Source organism: Tachysurus fulvidraco, chromosome 7 (genome assembly GCF_022655615.1).
Source record: "Tachysurus fulvidraco isolate hzauxx_2018 chromosome 7, HZAU_PFXX_2.0, whole genome shotgun sequence".
Lineage (NCBI taxonomy): Eukaryota > Metazoa > Chordata > Actinopteri > Siluriformes > Bagridae > Tachysurus > Tachysurus fulvidraco.
Window position 1 is genome coordinate 1,560,447 of NC_062524.1, and position 21,477 is coordinate 1,581,923.

The following is a 21,477-nucleotide window of genomic DNA, read 5'->3' on the forward strand; positions in this document are numbered from 1 at the left end:
CAGATTACACAGTATAAATACACAGGGGTATTCAGTCTCGAGGCAGTGCACCACATGGGTCACAGAGCAGACGGAGAACCTCCACACCTTCACTGAAGACTATCAGCATATCCAGGTAGGAAGAATCTGTTCTCAACAATTACTTTTAAAGTTTTGTCACACTGCAAACATTTAATCCTTTTATATAATTCACTTCAATTTAAAATTACTTGTATTGCGCATTTAACAATGGACATTAAAGTGCTTTTAATCTTTAAGAACAAAATGAAACATAAGACTTTTGAGCTGCCCCTTTTATAAACATTAACTACATTAATAACACAGGAACTTTAGGCAAAAGAACATTTCAAGTAAAATAGAACAGGGCAGAATTTACTTAATAAAAGAAAAGTACAGAGCTTTGAGCAGCTCCCTTTTTCCACCTCTTCTTACTCCCTTTCCATCTTCCGTTCCTAGTTGTAAACAACATGAGACAACTGGTGTCACACTTTATACAGTCCATGCTGCAACAACAACCATCCCAACATCTTTTCTCTTTTTTTTTTTTCTTTTTTTTTCCCCAAGTAACTTACAACCTGAAAACACAATTTGATTTCAAGAGCTTACTGGAATGTAAATCAGAACAGCATGCATACCTTCACATATGCTTCGTATTGACTGAGATTACACAATATAAAATTATTACTGTCTTAGCATTATCTTACTGAAACTTCAATCCTTCCCAACACCTATTCACTTCAAGTAAACTCATAAACAAAATAAACTGTTGTCTTTACTGAAGCTCAAAGTGGCCTTTTTTCCCATAGACTTCCATTATAAAGTTTTGAGGTTTATAACTCGGCAAGTTTTCGAGCGATTTACACCGAACTCGGACAGGTTCTTTAGGACCTTACTCCGGACGAAGTTTTTGGGGTTTTCCGAAAATTCCTCTAAGTTCTCACACACACAGCGTGCGCAGAGCTCAGGCACGGCTTCTCTCTCTGTGATCCATGCAGTATAATAATAAGTAGAATCCCATAATGACTGCAGTATTGACATGAAATGTCCAAACCCTCAGTAGCCACTTTTTGCCAAAAGTATTGGCACCCCACCGGATATTCTGGTGACGTCACTCGACACCACGTGACGTCACGTGTAGCCCCGCCCCCAAAACAAGCAAAATCAAAGATTTGCACAACATGGACATGTGACATATCAAAACACTCAGCACATTGAGGGGAACTGCGCCACGGGTATTCTGGTCACGTGACGTCACGTGATGTCACATGTAGCCCCGCCCCAAAAAAAAGCAAAATTTAAAATTTGCACAACATGGACATGTGACATATCAAAACACTCAGAACAATGAGGGGAACTACCCCACGGGTATTCTGGTCACGTCACGTGACGTCACGTGATGTCACATGTAGCCCCGCCCCAAAAACAAGCAAAATTAAAAATTTGCACAACATGGACATGTGACATATCAAAACACTCAGCACAATGAAGGGAACTGCCCCACGGATATTCTGGTCACGTCACGTGACGTCACGTGTAGCCCCGCCCCCAAAACAAGCGAAATCAAAAATTTGCACAACATGAACATGTGACATATCAAAACACTCAGCACAATGAGGGGAACTGCCCCACGGGTATTCTGGTCACGTCACGTGATGTAACGTGAGGTCACGTGTAGCCCCGCCCCCAAAACAAGCGAAATCAAAAATTTGCTCAACATGGACATGTGACATATCAAAACACTCAGCACATTGAGAGGAACTGCCCCACGGGTATTCTGGTCACGTCACGTGACGTCACGTGATGTCACATGTAGCCCCGCCCCAAAAACAAGGAAAATTAAAAATTTGCACAACATGGACATGTGACATATCAAAACACTCAGCACAATGAGGGGAACTACCCCACGGGTATTCTGGTCACGTCACGTGACGTCACGTGATGTCACATGTAGCCCCGCCCCAAAAACAAGCAAAATTTGCACAACATGGACATGTGACATATCAAAATACTCAGCAGAATGAAGGGAACTGCCCCACGGGTATTATGGTCAAAACAAGCAAAATTTGCACAACATGGACATGTGACATATCAAAACACTCAGCACAATGAGGGGAACTGGCCCACGGGTATTATGGTCACGTCACGTGACGTCACGTGACGTCACGTGACGTCACGTGTAGCCCCGCCCCCAAAACAAGCAAAATCACAAATTTGCACAACATGGACATGGGACATATCAAAACACTCAGCACAATGAGGGTAACTGACCCACAGGTATTCTGGTCATGTCACGTGACGTCACGTGTAGCCCCGCCCCCAAAACAAGCAAAATCAAACATTTGCACAACATTGACATGTGACATATCAAAACACTCAGCACAATGAGGGGAACTACCTCACGGGTATTCGGATCACGTCACATGCTCCTGTCCGCTCACCTCCAATAGTATTGGCACTCTAGCGGTCCAGTAGCTTTCACAATCTTTCTGTCCACTCACCTCCAAAATGCACCGGCCTTTGCGAATACTTGCACCGTCAAAGCCAACATCAAAGTTTGTCGCGACGAACTTTACAAATCTAGTTATTATTATCATTATTAATTTTTTTTCTTTTTTTTTAAAGTAGCACATATGAAACAAACTCTCAGTGCGGGGCGAACACATACACAAAAACATAATGCCCCGGAATCCCGGAGCATACCAGTAAATATTAGGTGATCAACGAACATAATCTTTAAAGGAGGGAAATTAGGAAGTCGTGCCGGATTGGGGCATCTTGTGGACAGCTGATAAGCAGCTGATGCAGCTGCACATTTATATTGGACAACTTCCTCTTAAAAGTCATTCACTTTTTACAGTCAGTCTGAGTGGCTCATAGCTTTTGTTGTTCAATTATATTTTACTTCTTTAGTTTATATTAATTGTTGTTATTTAAAATTTCTGTAAAAAGTCTAAACTGATGTCTGATGTAGTAATTGTAGCATTGCTCAGTGAAGAAGCGTGAGATCTGGGATTCTGGGGTAATTTCCTATTTACAGGACATTTTAGCTGGAAGCTATGAACAGATCTGATGAGAAGTACAACAGTGAAACATCTGTCCCACAGTTAAGCTTGGAGGAAGAGGTGTGATGGTGCTGGGAACCATTTCAGCTGTTGGTCCTGGTGAAAAGTGCACTAATAATATAGTTTATAAAAAGCTGCACATAGGTTTACATACCAGGCATAAATATAAAAAGAAACCAAGGGGTAAATGTATTCCATACTATATCACTATCTATTTATTTAATCTGTTCTAATTTTCTGACCACTGATTTGACTTTAAGACCTTTAACATATTACATTAATGGTTCAGCACTGACATAACACCTAATATTTAACATACTGATAATCTTAAAGTCTCTATAATATTAAACACAATCACATTTAACTTGTCTAGTGTTCAAGCAGGTTGAAGTTGAGTGTTGAAGTGTTGAAACTTTTTGTTAGTTCTGTTAGTTGTATCAGATGTAAAAACTCCACCTTTACTCATGTGTCCACCAAATAACTAAACCCACCAAATGTAAGAGCTCTCAGATGTTGTCTCTGTGCATCATGGTTTAGAAATTTTATTATGGTTTGCTCTGTAAGTGTAAATTTTTTTCTCTGCTGGCACCCAAGAAGGCAGCCATGGTGATGTCATTATTAATTTATTTTCTTTTTGTTTTTAGTAGGAAAAAAGAAGCCATGGATTTGCAAATTGTAAAGAAAACTCAAAGCCTCACTACAGCTGAGGAGATGAGGAACCAAACCAAGCTTGTGATGCAGCCGTATGCCAACTGGGAGGAGTATCTGACTCCTGCTCCTCTCTCCATAGCCATACTGGGAGAGCTGGTCTTCATCTCCTCCAAAACAGATTTCTCCATCAACAAGAACCCACCTAAAGTTGGCTACAAGTTTATCAAATACCCAGAGTCATTTCGTGCCTGCCTCATGCAGGTGTGTAACTCAGGCTGGTGCGCTTTCAACGAGGCCCATAAGAACATGGATCAGATTAGACTTTATACCATGGCAGTTCCTGATTACATGAAGATGGCTGTGAAGATCCTGTTCCAAGGCAGTGATGAGGTTGTTGAAGCTCACCTCCCTGAACAGCTGGAGAACATCCGTGTTGTTGCAGATGACTGTCTTGAGCTGGCAATTTCAACAGAAAAACGGTTCACTGATGTCATCAACATTATCCAGGAACTGCTGGAAGCATGCGTAAATGCTGAGCACTTTCATGGAGAGGAGCTGGAGGAAATCAAGCTCAAACTGGAGGAATCCAACCTGAGGAAACAGTCATCAGAAGAAGCTGCTAAACGCTCAGAGAAAGCACTGAAGGAAATGGAAAAGCAGCTGAATGAAGCCCATGACAGTTACAGCAAAGCAATGGATTCACTTCCCAGTGGATGGGAAATGATAGGAATGGATTTCGTTGATGGTATATCTGAGGGCATCACAACTCTTATTAATGGAATAGCATCCATTGGATCTAAAAGTGAAACACAGAATGTTCCTGAAAAAAATGTGTCTAAAAGTTCTAAAGAAACTGAAGCTGATAGTATTGATGAAATTCCTATTTATAGTAAATCGGCAGAAATCCTGAAATGCACAGAGAAAATTCAAGAGTTTGTGATTGAAAACACAATTAACTGGAAAGATTTGTATGATCAAAAACACAAAACTACAAAGACAAATTTTCAGGCAGATCAGTTCAAACGAATCGGGGAGAGTTTAAAAGAATTTCCAAACTGCACAGCAAAAGAGGAAGCTCAAAACATCTGTACCAAAGGCATTGAGATCTGTGAAGAACAAGCAAAGTATACACCAGAAAGGGAATGGGAAGAAGCCAAAACAAATGAGTTGATTAAACTGATAAGAAACCTGAATGAATCAGCTCGCAGTTTTGACAGCAAAAGTAAATCTGTCACAAATTCTCCTGCTCTGACTCCAAAACCACCAATGATGTATGAAGAAGAAAGTAAACTTGGGAAGGTGAAAGCTTCACAAAGGGCATCAGATAATGCCAGGTTCCGCATAGAGCAGAGCCGTGCGCAACTGGACAAGACCAGAGAGAGTTATGAGAAGAGTGTAGAGAACATGGAGAAGAACCAAAAGGAGCTGACTGACATCCTGATCACCATGAGGAGGTGTGAGATCAAAGAGATAGACTTTAACACCACTATACAAATGTTGGCTAAGGGTATGGATGCCATGGGGAGAGTGAAGGAGCAGTGGGAGAAGATGGTGCGCTTCTTTCAGATGGTGTCCAACATCGTGAAAATCAGTCTGACCAGAACCCTTAAAAATTTTGTTTCTACATCTGAGAAGACACAGGCACTTTCCTACAACTCAAAGCTCTTCTCCATAGATATGCTCTACTATCAAGCCTTTCAAGCCACTAACATCGCCAACCTTGTGAACATGATCTCTACAACCTACACTGAGGTGTCCACCAAGCACATCATGGATCGTGTCAGCTCTCTGGGAAAACTAATGGTCATGGACAAGGAAAAGCCAGAGTTTCAGTTTGAGGTTGATCAATTACGGAACGCCTGTGATGGGGCTCAGAAAGCCATCTTAGTTCTTGTCCTCAAGAACAAGAAGGAGTTTGAAGCGAAGAGTTTTGCAAGACAGAATAAGATTGATAAAGAGTTGCTCGCCATTCTCCCTGCTGCTGCTCCAGATGAGATAAAGCGCATTCAAGCAGCTGTTAAAAGTGGATTCACAGAAAAAGATGAATCAGCCTACGCCTGAGTGAATAAACAAAAGCTTTACAATTATACCAAATAAAGCTCCTAAAGTATAAAATAAGTGCCTTACACTGTAATTAGCACAGTGTTCGTATTCAAGCTTCTTGTCACGTGATCATAAATATCATGTGAGCATCATGTCATTCATTTTTGTCACTTTTAATTAACTTGCTTTTTTTCTAATTACATTTATAATACAAATATAATACACACATGTAATATTCTTGTGTATGTTAATATGTGTGTATGTATTAATGCTCTGTCTTTACAGCAAAGTGACAAATTTATTCTGCAATTCAAACTATTCTCTAATACCACAATTTAACGTATAACTTTTCCCCTTAGCTTTGCATTTAACAAAAAAATAAAGATTTGTTTGCACTTAACCAGAATAAACGCTTTCTGCAATTTCATTCATTTTGTCTACTTTACTGATTTCCCCTTGGGGGTTAATAAAGTTCTCCACTAATAATACTTTGTTGTAACACTTGTTAAGCTATAGTAAGAGGGACTATACACTCTCAGATGAACCTCCAGTCTCCTGCAAATGGGTCCATCAGAATAATGCAGGCATTTATGAGAATATGGAACTTTTCCTACTTTTATTAGTTAGCGTTCATGAGGTTTTGAACACCATACGTTACAACTTATTACACAACTTCCTGTGCATACTTTACCTGCATGTACACAACAACTCATACGTCAGCCTCCATAGACAAAATAAACACACAAAAATAAATCTCACACTATCATTATGGCAACATTTACCTGTATGTAGAAATGTTGAGGAATGTTGATAGTTAAACAGTCTACTGACAAATTAAACAAATAGACAAACCTATCACAAAAAGGGGTGGTGGGGGGTGGTGGGTTAGAGGTTAGGGTTAAAGTACAGACAGGAGGGCAGATTTTTTACTGTTTGTCTGTCTATTGTAGTCACATTTACTTACACTTTTACATAACACTGTTGCTAAAGTAATAGTGCAAGTGTTTGTGTATGTGTGTATCTGTGTATGTGCTTGTGTGTGTGCAAGCACGTGTGCGTGAGTGTGTGTGTGTGTGTATGTGTGCATGGGTTTGTGTGTGTGTATGCATGCATGTGTGTGTTTGTGGGCACGTGTGTGTGTTTGTGGGCAAGCTTGTCTGTGTGAGTCTGTGTGTGTGTGTGTGTGTGTGTGTGTGTGTGTGCGCGTGTGTGTGTCTTCTGCATGCGTGTCTGAGTTATATGTGATACTGTGTTTGTCTGATATTGAGAAATGTTGCCATACAGCTCCCTCTGCTGTTACTTTATGTTGTGATTCTGTTTGCTTATTTATTTATTTATTTAGTTATTTATTTATTTATTTGTTTGTTTGTTTGTTTGTTTGTTTGCTTGCTTGCTTGCTTGCTTGTTTCAAAGTTCACTTTGTTGAAAAGAAAAAACCTTTGTATACAAGGTTTTAATGGTATTACAGAATAATATCCAAAATCCCAATGTTTTAAAACACTGAAAAATGGAAGTGTGTTCTAACTTATCAAAAGCTTTATAAAAATGTAGAAACAGAAAAAAACTATAATCATCAATCAGATTTGAATAGTCTAAAATATCAAATACTAATCTTATATAATTTGAAATATGCTTATTAGTTCAATAGCCAGATTGTGACTCATTTATTATAGAATTGAGAACATTCTTGATTCCTTTGGACAATATTAGGGCCAAAATTTGATAGTCGTTGTTTAAATATTATGTAAACTATATTATACACGTCACCTGTCATTCAGATACACTCAAAAAACTGAAATCTGATTAAAATAAATCGAAATCAATTTTTTTAGAAATCAATTATATTAAATCAATCTGATCCAAATCCACAGGAAGTTAAAATAACTAATTACTTTTTAGCTGAAACAACAAACACATTAATTGATTCGATTACTTCTTCTGCGCATGCTCTGATGACACAAACTTCTCGTGACCTGGTCAGTTACCCTGGTTAAGGAGCTAGAATCAGAGTCTTTGTGGTGGAATAAAATTATTAAGTAGAAAAGTTTTGTATCATCCTTGTATATATTGTTCTGATAGTGGTTAAAGCATCCTGATACCATTCATGTGTGTTGTCACCTCTCAGCCAAGGCAGTGGGCTTACTTACCATTTTGCCTAAGAACACAGCCATGAATACATAAATGTACAAAAACATCCTCCACTTCTCCCAACCATCCAAGAACAGTTTGTTGTTGAACAATTTTCCGGCATGATGGAGCACCTTGTCATAAGGCAAAAGTGATAACTAAGTCCTTCTCTCCCACACAGTCTTCCTCTATCCTGGAGTCCACCCTGAGCAGCAGTTAGATGATTATTACTGTCCCTTAAGGCAGCCAGCAGCCCAGGAATTGATGTGGTCACGTCACCTCAGAGTGTTCAGATACCTGACAACTGAGTAAACTAAAATGAAACTGGACCATGTTCCAACTGAAGAAGATGGTAAAGTCCAGTGTGTAGAAACTAGATAATAACTAGAAACTGTAGATAATAATATGGAGTGTCGTTAGTTATATTACACCATATTATTCTCAAATATTATTGTATATATTATCTGATTTATTACGACAAACTCATAACTATTTCTAAACACAAATAATGTTTCCAAATAAATTATTTTCACATATGTTTCAGTTGATCAGGTTATTAATAGAGCCCCTGGATCACGTGTTAAAGAAACGTCACAATCTGCGCGAGAAGATGATGTCTTTTTTGGCATTTTGATGTCATTTTGAAAGTAAATTGTGCCAATACTAAAAAAACAGCAGATGGTGCCGTAGGACCAAATTCTCACCTGCTTATACATTTACACCAGCCTTACATCAGTTTCAGGAACACTGAGTTTATTTTTTTAAATGTATTAGCTTATTAAATATGTTAAATTATTAATATAACATTAAATGTGTTGCCTAATGATGACAAAATATAAAATGAGTGTATTGTGGGTATTTAATTTAGACTGTAGACATGGCTCACAGAAATTCCATGCACTTATTATATAGATATCTATTGAAGGCTTGAAAGTCATCCTTTAACTTTACAATGACGTCATTGGGGATGTTGTTGCACTCAGAGCTGAAGTGCTGCTAGGGTGTGAAGTGTGAAATAACTGTTAAACAGATCAATTAATTACAGGAACAACTGAGGATTAAATGTAACTTTAATTACAGGCTGTATTACAGACAGTATTTTTCTCAATAGGTTGTAATAAGTTCTGAGCTGTTTATTTAGTTAGATGTAATCTTCCTCTGTGAGTCCACCTTTCCCTTCTTCTTAATCTGTGAATTTTCATCTTCGGCAGGGAGAATGGTGAGCAGCTGAGCATCAATCTTCTCAAGTCTTGCAAGACTTAATTTCAAACTCCTGCTTGTGCTTTAGGACATGGACTAAGATGAGTTTCTGAGCCTCATCACATTAGTTCTGTAACTGATTAACCTCAGACTGAAACTCTGGCTTTTCCTTGTCCATGGCCATCAGTTTTCCCAGAGAGTTGATATGATCTGTAAGGTGCTTGGTGAACACCTCGGTGTAGGTTGTAGAGATCATGTTGACAAAGCTGGCAATGTTAGTGGCTTGAAAGGATTGATTGTAGAGTGCGTGTTCTCAGGGTTTTTGTTAGGTGGATTTTCATAATGTTTGACACTATCCGAAAGAGGTGCACCATATTCTCCCATTTCTTCTTCACTATTACCATCACACCCACACCCTTCAACAGCATTTGTACAGTGGTGTTAAACTGACCTGGCATTCTCTGATCCCCTTTCTGAAGCTTTCACCTTCCCAGAATTACTCAATTCTTCTTACAGCATTCATGGTTCGGGAGACGGATCAGGAGACTTTGTGACAGATTTTCTTTTGCTCTAATATGGAGGTCTTCTGGGGCATTAAACTCTGGGGCAGTAAGATGGATTTGGGGCAGTAAGGCAAGTAGAAGGCAGCTGGGTGTAGAAGTATGGTGATGGTTAATATTATGGGGTATACAGTATCAGGGAAAGTAAGATGATGGGTAGTAATGTGAAAATTTGGTCAGTAGAGTGAATTAGAGGGGCAGTAAAATGGGGTGTTAGGGGACAACAAAGTAAGGTGTGACAGTAATGTGAGGGAGAGATGGATCAGTCAGGTAGCGGGCAGTAGAGGGCAGCTGTTGCTCTGACCAACTTTGCTGATGCATGGAGTGCAGTAAGGGGACAGCGGGAGAGAGGAAGGTAAGTAAGGTAAGGTGGGGGCAGCTAGAGGCTATTATAGAAATATCAGCTTGTATCTGCTTGTCTGGGTGATAAACATGGCAGGACCTTACTGTAAATAGCAGATGTTGCTAGTTCCCAGAAAATCACACACACACACACACACACACACACACACACACACACACACACACACACACACACACAAAATCCGGATTAATATATCTGATGAAACTGAAGGCACAAAATTAACAAAGTGAGGCATGTTTCATCAAAACCTGATAAATCAGATACCCTTGTTCACATAAATTAAAAATATATATCCAGTAATGTAACTGAAACACATTTAGTGTCAAGAAGCACTAGTGGAATAATTTTTTATGAAAAATGAATAATTAGATAGGAATGTACTGTATGAAAAACACATGACATTGAGGCAAAAGCACATTATCTTTAATGGAAATGGTGCTATACTTGTTTTGGATCCTGTACTGGAGCCATAATGGAATTGACCATTTCAATTTTTATACCTTGTTTTTGGAAAAATCTTTATCGGGTCCTTTTTATACCATCATAAATGAAATGGAATAAATAACTTAAATATGAATGTTGAAATATATTTGATAATTAGAAACAACAGTTTACACATCACTCCAAGTCATTTGTAGCAAAAACATGAAACAAGAATTTACAGCTAGCTAACATTAACTCTGCCAAGGGCAGTTTGCCTTTCAGGAAATATAGAATATACAATTTTCTATCAATGAGCCACTCTAAAACTGTTTGTTAGGTATAAGGTCTGTATATGGACATCCAAAAAGCTGCTTTGTGCCTGTGTCAGTTGGTAAAAGTACTATATAAATAAAATGTGAGGAAATTCATACTTTTATGAGCATGTCTTCAATATGGCGCAGGTGAGGTCGGCTGCCAGTTACGCTTTGACTTTTTTTGTTTATTTTATATATTTATTTACATAGATACTGTAGTGTCTGGTACAGGTCATTTAGAATTCAGGTCCCAGGCACCCTAAACTTTGGCATCTAATCTTCAATCAACTGATGAGCAACCCAGTTTTACACACACTCAACTGGCTCCAGAATGACTGGAGCCTACACAAAGACCAGATAACCCCTTGCAGCTTCTCTGATTGAACTCAGAGGGGCCCTCAATACAAAACACACGCACACACAATGAGACATTCCTTTTACTAATAAAACCCGAAGATAAGATATTCTAAGTTTTTCATTCTTATAACCCTTTTGTAATGTGTTTCTTCTTTTAAGGCTTAACTGACTTAAAATGATTTGCTCCTTACTTTCCTGACAAGGGTGTATTTTATTCATGTGTCAGAAAACAACATTGTATTTAACATCAGTTATACTCTAATTTCTGATCATAGCATGTTAATGTATACTTATTCTAATGCTGTATGCCCCTTTAAGGTCTGATGTCAGAATGTTTATGAAGCTATCGTTTTCTTTTTACTTCCCTAATGAAAGTGCATTTTGTTTTGTGTTTCATTTTTGATGCTTTGCCTTTATAAGAACACAATATCGTATTAACATCAGCTACCCTTCGATTACTGATCTGTGTATGTAATGTACCGCTGCCTTTATACCGTCATTACCCTTCATGTTTAGTATCCAAATGACCACAAAATTATCGGTTACTCGTTTTTCAAACAATGGTGTATTTTATTTGAGCATGAAAGGTGCCATACCGTCTAAATACACCTTGGATAAAACTTTAAAGTCATCTAAAGTTTGATAGCTAAACCACGCCCACAGACACCTGAAACAAAGGGAGTTTTTCCCTCCGAAATCTTGGCCGTAGTATTGGCCATCTCCCCAAAGATGGGTGGAGTTTGCGACCTTTAAATTGTCAAAAAACACCACCAATCCGTGGTCAGACTTTCGGAACAGCTTGGAGACGACTCCATCTTCCTTCAAAGAAGTTCCAGCAAGCTTCACTTCCAAGAACGACAACTATTCTGATCTTCAGGAGAACTTGGAAGAACGTCTGACCCCACCCTAACTGACTTTTTAGAGATTTCTCTGTTGCATCCGGACTCTTGTGCACTAAGCCAATGCAAGTAACCATTTCCTTTACCAACCAATTTAGATGCATATTTTAAGTATGAACCTTGTACTGAGTCTTAAGGTGAATTTAAGTTTCCGGTGACGATTTCCCAGTTAGGGTGTGATTAATTTTGAAGTTTAAGCTTCCCATTCCTTTCCTTCCTTTCTCTAATTTCTTCTTTCCAGTCTCTTCCTCCCTTTCCCCAATTTTAATTTCTTTTGTTTTTTTATTTTCATCTTTGTTTTCCCCATTTCTTTTGTTTGTTTGTGTAGTTAGTTTTATGTTGTGTTTGTCTCATTCATTAAATGTCATATTTTTGTGTCACAAGTGATTGTCTCTGAGTATCGCTCACAAACGTAAGGTACCTGCAACATCTGGTCTGAACTACATGCGCTATTAAGTTAATTTAATTCAAATTACGGTGTAAAGTAAAAGGGGAGTGAACCTTCCTGGGCCGGGAAGATACCTCCTTTATAGAATTAATAAAGGTTACACGGCCTGTTCGGAGGACGAACAGACCAAATAAGTGTAACGTTAATTCCATTACCGTTAATTTCAACTTAGGTTAAAATATTTAGGAGTCACTATAACACATTACAATTACTTATAAATATTTACCTTGCTTCGCGAGCCAAAATCGCTACAATACCATTGGCTCCAACACTGGCATTCCGTTTCCGTGTCCCCGCAGCGCTGAAACATCCACCTGGGGTTGTTTCCAAGGAAATCTCTGTCCAATTCCTCGTGTGACATCTTCGCCTGTCAACTTGTCCACGTTCTGCATGGCACTCAAAAACAAAACATTCGTCTTCAATATGCTTTAACTCTCTACATTTGATTATATTATCTTCTGGTAAAGTAGGTTCCTGTCTTTTGTATACTATCTGCTTAACTCACTTTGTTCTAGAGTAGTGTGATTTGAATTGTGTTATATTCTATACCATTGTTGATTTTATAGTGTTGGTCTTTGTTGTTCTCTCAGCTGATTAATCAGGAGTAGTTTCAGTCTCTCGTAAGGTGTGGATTGGGGTCAGGGCTTACCTATTTAAATTGAAGGTTCTGTTCTGAAGGTTCTGAAGAGGTTTGTCAGTATCTCTCTCTCTAACATTAGTGTCTAGTACTGTTTTGATATATTCTACCATACCTTAATTCTCACTCTTGTTTGACAACAAATATGTGCCTTAAATCCATCTCTGTACTCAAGGCCTACTCTCGCAGACGCTCTCATCCACAGAGCAGAGGTCACAATCCCAGTAACCTCATTTACCCTCCTGTGTAAGTCTCATACAGTGGTGGTAGGTGGGCTCTGGAATTGTCAGTCTGCTGTAAAGAAAGCTGATTTTATCTCTGCTTTAACTTCCCATTACTCCTTTGATTTCCTTGCAGTACATTTACATTTACAGCATTTGGCAGACACCAGAGCGACGTACACAAGTGCTTAAATTTCTAACATTGAATACATTAATGCTGGTTCACTAGGTTACATACTTAAGATACCATGAGTTTAAAACATTTGTTCAAAGTTACAATAAAAAAGTGTCAAAGTTATTTTTTTTTGTTTTTTTTTTAAATGCAAAAGATAAGGAAAGAAGTGCTAGTTGAAGTGTTTCCTGAATAAGTAGGTCTTCAACCGCTGCTTGAAAATAGCCAGTGACTCAACCTTGGTGCCAGAACAGAGAAGAGTCTTGTAGTATACTTGCCTCGTACTCTGAGAGATGGTGGAACCAGTCGAGCAGTGCTGGTAGATCGGAGGGTGCGGGGTGCAGTGCGAGGAATGATGAGGGCTTTGAGGTAAGAGGGAGCTGGTCCATTTTTGGCTTTGTAGGCCAGCATCAGTGTTTTGAATCGGATGCGTGCAGCTACCGGAAGCCAGTGGAGGGATCGCAGCAGCGGGGTGGTATGTGAGAACTTTGGCAGGTTGAAAACAAGCCGGGCAGCTGCATTTTGGATCATTTGCAGAGGACAGATTGCGTTCATAGGTAGACCTGCCAGCAGTGCATTGCAGTAAACCAGTCTAGAAATGAGAAGAGACTGAACAAGTACCTGAGCAGTCTGTGTGGACAAAAATGGCCGAATCCTTCTAATGTTGTAGAGAAGAAACCGACATGAGCGAGTCACATTAGCAACATGAGAGGAAAAGGACAGTTGATTGTCCATGGTTACCCCAAGGTTGCGAGCTGTGGCTGAAGGGGAGATCAGATCGTTGTGAAAGGATATAGCAAGATCATGATCTGGGGATGATCTGGGCAGTAACAGAGACCTGGATATCCTCACAGAACACTGCTACACCCGCTGCTTTATCCTCTGCCTATGCTTTCTCTCACTCACCACGAGAAACAGGCAGGGGTGGTGGTGCAGGTTTATTGTTGTCAAAGAAATGGTGCTTTACACCTCTCCTCTTCTCTCATTTAACCATCTCTTCTTTTGAATTCCATGCCATTTCAGTTACCTCTCCAATCAACCTAATCATTGTTGTCTACCGCCCTCCTGGTCACCTAGGAGACTTCCTGGAAGAGATGGACTCACTCCTTAGTGCTTTCCCTTCCGATAGCTCCCCCCTGACAGTGCTTGGTGACTTCAGCCTCCCCTCTGACAAGCTACATTCTTCATCCCTCCTGTCTCTTCTCGACTTCTCGAAGCTAAAGGACAGAACCTTTCTGCTCTCATCAATAGCAATAGCCACCGCACTGGAATTTTATTCAGCACTATCTATTCTGTTATATATCCGGTGTCTGTCACCTTGAATGACGTATCTGTAAACATATGCAACGCATTCAAGCAACCTTTTGGACAAGGTTTTGTCTTAGGTAAACCATTACGCAAGTCCTCACTGTTGCAATGTCTACTCGTTCGGCGCAATGTGTGTTAGAGAACTTTGATGCAGTTACTCTGATGGACCTCAAAAAAAGCTGTCCACGAGTTGAACATTCATAAACAGCTGTTTTAGGGTGGGTACTATTCCCGCTGCTCTCAAACACGCTATTGTTAGACCGCTGCTCAAGAAACCCAACCTTGATCCTTCCATACTCTCCAACATCTGTCCCATAATTTAACCTGTCATTTCTGTCTAAGTTGATGGAGAAGCTTGTTTTCACACAACTTCAGTCTCACCTTCAACTGCACGGCATTGGTGAGATCTTCCAGATACACTGGATCCACTACAGTTCGTGTACCACCAGAACCACTCTAATGAGGATGCTATTGCTCATCTTCTCCACACTATGATGAGCCACCTGGACTGAAGAAAAGGGAATTATGCCAAAATGCTGTTTGTGGACTATAGTTCAGAGTTCAACACCATAATTGTCTCCACGCACTCCTCTAAGTTGGAGGTCCTGGGACTCAGCCTGCTGCTGTGTCAATGGATCTCCAGCTTCCTGACAGATTGACCACACTCCATATGGGTGAGCAAACACACCTCATCCACCCTCACACTCAGCACTGGAGCTCTATAGGGTTGTGTTTTGAGCCCCCTGCTGTACTCAATGTACACATATGACTGTGTGGCCACTTCCAACTCCACCACCATCATCACGTTTGCTGACGACACTGTTGTGGTTGGCATGATCTCCAACAATGATGAGACGGCCGACCTACAGTAGACTAAAAACCTTGAGAGATAGTGCCAGGAGATCAATCTTCTCCTGAATGTCAGCAAGCCTAAGGAGTTGATGGACTTCAGCATGAAGCTGGAGCAGTCATACCAACCGCTAAACATCAACAGGACCCCAGTAGAGAGAGTGAACAGTTTCCCGTACCTAGGTGGTCACATTACACAGGACCTGTATTGGTCCTGTCACATCAACACCCTAGTGAAGAAGGCAGTGTCTGTACCACCTGAGATGCTTAAGGGGCTTCAAACTATCCTATCAAGTGCTAAAGACTTTCTTCACCTGCACCATTGAGAGCATCCTGACACAACACTGGGACCTATGCAGGACAGACGAGCACTACCCAAGGAGGGCTCGTCTGTCCTGCTTCCACTCCTTGAAAGCAAACACAGAGAGAATGAGGAGAAACTTCTTCCCGCAGGCCATCCGGAGTTTATAGCTAAATTTACCACAGAAAGTTACTGTTAAAGCTAAATTTACCACAGAAAGTAATTGCACCACGGTTTATTGCTCAAGCTAAATGTACCATGGGCGGTTATTGTTAAAGCTAAATTTACCACAGAAATTTATTGTAGAAGCTAAATTTACCACAGAAAGTTACTGTTAAAGCTAAACTTACCACAGAAAGTTACTGTTAAAGCTAAATGTACCACGGGCAGTTACTGTTAAAGCTAAATTTACCACAGAAAGTTACTGTTAAAGCTAAATTTACCACAGAAAGTTATTGTAGAAGATAAATTTACCACAGAAAGTTACTGTTAAAGCTAAATTTACCACAGAAAGTTACTGTTACAGCTAAATTTACCACAGAAAGTTATTGTAGAAGCTTAATTTACCACAGAAAGTTACTGTTAAAGCTAAATTTACCACAGAAAGTAATTGCTAAAGCTAAATGTACCAAAGTTTATTGCTAAAGCTAAATGTACCACGGGCGGTTATTGTTACAGCTAAATTTTACCACAGAAAGTTATTCTAGAAGCTTGATTTACCACAGAAAGTTAGTGTTAAAGCTAAATTTACCACAGAAAGTTAGTGTTAAAGCTAAATTTACCACAGAAAGTTACTGTTACAGCTAAATTTACCACAGAAAGTTACTGTTACAGCTAAATTTAATCACAGAAAGTAATTGCTAAAGTTAAATGTACCAAAGTTTATTGCTAAAGCTAAATGTACCACGGGCGGTTATTGTTAAAGCTAAATTTACCACAGAAGGTTAGTGTTAAAGCTAAATTTACCACAGAAAGTTATTGTAGAAGCTTAATTTACCACAGAAAGTTAACGTTAAAGCTAAATTTACCACAGAAAGTAATTGCTAAAGCTAAATGTACCGCAGAAAGTTATGGTTAAAGCTAAATGTACCACAGTTTATTGCTAAAGCTAAATGTACCACGGGCGGTTATTGTTAAAGCTAAATTTACCACAGAAAGTTAGTGTTAAAGCTAAATTTACCACAGTAGTTATTGTAGAAGCTTGATTTACCACAGAACGTTGCTGTTAAAGCTAAATTTACCACAGAAAGTTTATTTATTTAAAAAAAAAGATTTCTTAATTTTTTTATTTATACATATATTTGTAGAATCCTCACCTTTAGTTTTTGCAATGTCTTGAAGTTGATATAGAAATATAGAAGAGAAGTATCAGTACCATTAATTTATATAACATATCGACATCAAAGAAACATCAAGAAAGAAAAACAGGATCTGTGTCTGTGGATATTTCCATTTTAGCAATAATAGTATTCGTGAGTTCAGGCACTAATGAAGAGGTCAGGAGGTTCCAACCTTGTCATACTAGAATACTGTTTTTGCCTCTTAGTTCCAGTGAAGGAATAAAGTAATGCTACAAAATACAAAGCCATTCTAGGCAACTGTGTGCTTCTATCTTTGTGGCAACAATTTGGAGAAGAGAAGAGAAGGTTTTAGATATAATTAACCACCACTTATCAGGTCGCCGTCACAAGAACGAGCCACCACCGCTAGGAGGCGAGACTGCATCAACTTCATTGTAACTTCATTGTAACTTTAGTAAGCATTAAATCCTCTAAATACTCGGTTAAATTATATACTGTTTGAAAGCTTAGACTCTCAGGATTTTATTAAGCACACACAAAGCATAATATGATTTATAGCAGTCATAGTAATTTAACCATTTGATAGCCACCTGAACTAGGTGGCGCTAGTTCGGTTTGTTTACTTACCTTAAACGCATTTTCCCTTTCTTCACATTGTCACTAATGTTAATGTATTTTCCAAAACAAATGCTTGTAAAAAATCCCAAGAGTCCAAGGAACTAGAATATGTAAGCCTTTTAATCATAAACGCTTTGCTCGCCTCACAAGAATTACGTTTCTGACCGGAAACTGTAAACAGCGGTTCACTTCCTTCCTTTGTTTGGACTCTCACTTCTCATTGGACGCTTACAAAACTTACAAAACGTGTCAGATTTGTAGTCGAGGGTCTAACGAATCAAACAAGCCCTCTCATGAGCCAACCAGTGCCTGTGGTGCAGAGATAGGCAGCTAAAAAGCCAATGAGGTCTCTCCATGCTATGTGGGACACCCTCCCTTTGACTGACAATTGCTCCCTCCAGTAGCGATTTGATGTTTCGCGAGCATCATAGCTCTTTAGCCAATAAGGAGACGATTCCAACGAGATGCAACATGATACATCTGGTGAGGGCGGGCTGTGCAATGAGCATGCGCATATTAATTTTTTTCAACTTTATTGCGCAATTCTCGAACTTTTCACACTCTCACACCTCAGGATGTCAGTTTACAGGCATTTTTCACATCAGGCTTTTATGCAGAGGGGTTGTCTTTGTTATAGGACTTTTGAACTAAGGATGCAGTCTTTTTATACAAAGTTATACAGTAAACAAATGAACAAGAAAAACATGAATGGACGGACATGTCCGTTGAAAAATATTCATATAAAATCCATTTTTGAGTGTTTGACTTCATATTTTTTTTTGGTGAAAGCCAAGACATGTGGCTATGACCCTCAGTTGTTGTTTACCTACCATCATTAAATACAGCAATGTATGTAATCAGTTTATCAGGTAAACAACTCAGACGGAAATAAAAACCTCCATTCTAGCCTCTGTAACTCTGTGTCCCTGACACTAGAGACTCTCTTCTTTTCAATGAGACCAGGCTCACCTCTGTGTGTTAAAGTATATGGGAGCTGTACCACATTTTAGGTGGGTATGTCATCTAGGCGAAAATCATGAAAATGGGGGGGCGACAGGTAAGAGACAAACTTTTAGTACATGCTACACTCACTTCAGGTTTACAGTTGAATACGGATGTTTGTATCACTAAACAGATCCAGCTAGTGGCATTGCATTAGTATGTGTATTAGTGTTTGTAATAGAAAAATGTTGTGAATAACAAAAATGAACATTGAACATTCTGTACACCCACACACCCGAAACTAGGAACAGCAAAAAAATAACAAAGGGGAACTGAACACTAGGCTGAAGAAACAAGAACATTGCAGGCTGTAGGCGTGTGAAAATAACGGAGACTAAAGGAATGACTGTTGCACTGCTTGTGCAACGACAAGATTAGAGGAAGTTGCGCACAGTGGAAGACACACACACATACACACTTACATATCAAATCAAATCAAATTTTATTTGTCACATACACATACATACAGGGTACGATATGCAATGAAATGCTTTATGCAACTGTCCTGTATAACAATAAAGCATATAAAAAAGTATAAAAAAGCAAGAAGTATAAACTATATGAGAAAAGTATATAAAAATATGAAAATATAGATGAAGAAATAATGTATATACATATGCATAATATACTTATACATAGATGTGTATGGTATTTGAAGATTGTCCTTAAAGTGTCCCTGTGCAGTATGGTGTGTAAATAGAGTATAAAGTGGCACTGTGCTGTGCAAGTCCAGAGTTAAAGTGCCCTTAGAATGTCCAGGTGCAGTATGGTGTGTAAATAGTATGTGGAGTGTATAAAGTGTATAAAGTGGCACTGTGCTGTGCAAGTCCAGAGTTAAAGTGACAGTAACAGTCCAGAATTAAAGTGTCATTGCAAAAGGAGGGGGGTGTATAGAACAGTAGAGATGGAGAGAGAGGTCCAGTGCTCCAGTTGCTCACCGTTCTTGTGATCATTTTGGCCCCATGGGGTGAGATCTTGCGTGGAGCCTCAAGATTTTCTTGATGGTGCAGGTGTAGAAAGTCTTTAGCATCTGAGAGGGTAGTCTGAAGTCCCTTATGCGTCTCAGATGGTACAGATGCTGCCGGGCCTTCTTCACCAGGGTGTTAATGTGACAGGACCAAGACAGGTCCTGTGTGATGTGAACACCCAGGTACCGGAAACTGTCCGCTCTCACTACTGGGATCCCGTTTATGTTTAGTGATTGGTATGAACGCTCCTGCTTTGTGCTGAAGTCCACTATCAACTCTTTAGACTTGCTGACATTCAGGAGAAGATTGTTCTCCTGGCCCCATCTCTCCAAGTTTTTAGTCTCCTGTAGGTAGGCCGTCTCATCGTTGTTGGAGATCAGGCCCACCACAACAGTGTCATCAGCAAACTTTTTGTCTACCTCCATGTACTGTGGGGCAAAAAAGGGCACTTTAACTCTGTGCAAGTTTTTACCAAAAAGTTCTATTTTGGTTTCATCTTACCATATGACATTCTCCCAATCCTCTTCTGGATCATTCAAATGCTCTCTAGGAAACTTCAGATGGGCCCAGACATGTACTGGCTTAAGCTGGGGGACACGACTGGCACTGCAGGATTTGAGTTCCTGGCGGCGTAGTGTGTTACTGATGGTAGCCTTTGTTACTTTGGTCCCAGCTCTCTGCAGGTCATTCACCAGGCCCCTCGTGTGGTTCTGGGATTTTTGCTCACCGTTCTTGTGATCATTTTGGCCCCATGGGGTGAGATCTTGCGTGGAGCCTCAGATCGAGGGAGATTATCAGTGGTATTGTATGTCTTCCATTTTCTAATAATTGCTCCCACAGTTGATTTCTTCACACTGAGCTGCTTACCTATTGCAGATTCAGTCTTCTCAGCCTGGTGCAGGTCTACAATTTTGTTTCTGGTGTCCTTTGACAGCTCTTTGGTCTTGGCCATAGTGGAGTTTGGAGTCTGACTGTTTGAGTTAGGAGCAGCAGTGTGACCCAAAAATATTCTATCACTAATTTTCATCCTCCTTACCCTCTGTCTGTCACACACACTTAAGCTACATCACATGTGTAAACACACACACACACACACACACACACACACACACACACACACACACACACACACACACACACAGAGTTATCTGAAAATCCAGATGCACAATACCAATACATTCCAAATTCCAACAATCTCTTAAACACACACACACACACACACACACACACACACACACACACACACACACACACAGAGTTCGGTAAGATTTTAAGGAAGTTTACAGACATATTACTGAATTCAGTGTCTTGGTTTTGAACAAGAAATATTTTGTAGTTCAAATGTACTGCAGTAATTAAACAAAATATTGTTGCTACTTGAAAATGTTTCTTAAATTATAGCCTTTTCTTTATACAGCCAGTATAACTTGTCACTTCATTCAGCTTTAATTTGATGTGGATCTCTGCTCGGTTACCATTATTCTATCAAACACACACACACACACACACACACACAGAGGGAGAACAGAGAACAGTCTCATAAACACACAGAAACTAAAAGAAATATAAATGAATCGTCTAGATCAGGGGCCACATAAGAAACCTGAATTGTGTCAGAGGGCCACATGATAACTTCTGTAAATATTTCTATT

At 39.5% G+C, this 21,477-nt stretch overlaps 1 protein-coding gene and 1 long non-coding RNA gene across 5 annotated transcripts; one reads left to right on the forward strand and one right to left on the reverse strand.

The window, feature by feature from the left end:
• Nucleotides 1–28: 28 nt before the first annotated feature.
• On the forward strand, nt 29–6,183 carry LOC113650525. 2 transcript variants are annotated; one of them, XM_047816475.1, is made up of 2 exons: nt 29–115; nt 3,710–6,183. In XM_047816475.1, the coding sequence occupies exon 2, from the start codon at nt 3,723–3,725 to the stop codon at nt 5,772–5,774; it is 2,052 nt and encodes a 683-aa protein (XP_047672431.1). In that variant the 5' UTR covers nt 29–115; nt 3,710–3,722; the 3' UTR covers nt 5,775–6,183. The 2 variants fall into 2 exon arrangements, with proteins under 2 accessions (XP_047672431.1, XP_027014721.2); XM_027158920.2 differs by having other exon boundaries at nt 34–115; nt 3,707–6,183.
• A 2,752-nt stretch (nt 6,184–8,935) lies between these two features.
• Nucleotides 8,936–18,157, reverse strand: LOC113650553. 3 transcript variants are annotated; one of them, XR_007143565.1, is made up of 3 exons: nt 17,865–18,157; nt 12,675–12,834; nt 8,936–10,108 (listed from the first exon to the last, which is right to left on the reverse strand). It is a non-coding gene; the product is annotated as an uncharacterized LOC113650553 (long non-coding RNA). The 3 variants fall into 3 exon arrangements; XR_003442446.2 differs by having other exon boundaries at nt 12,675–12,844; nt 17,865–18,156; XR_007143564.1 differs by lacking the exon at nt 17,865–18,157 and having other exon boundaries at nt 12,675–13,627.
• Between the last annotated feature and the right edge of the window lie 3,320 nt (nt 18,158–21,477).

Coding starts and splice junctions, on each gene's coding strand:
- LOC113650525 (XM_047816475.1), top strand. CDS start 3,723: ATGGATTTGCAAATTGTAAAGAAAACTCAAAGCCTCACTACAGCTGAG.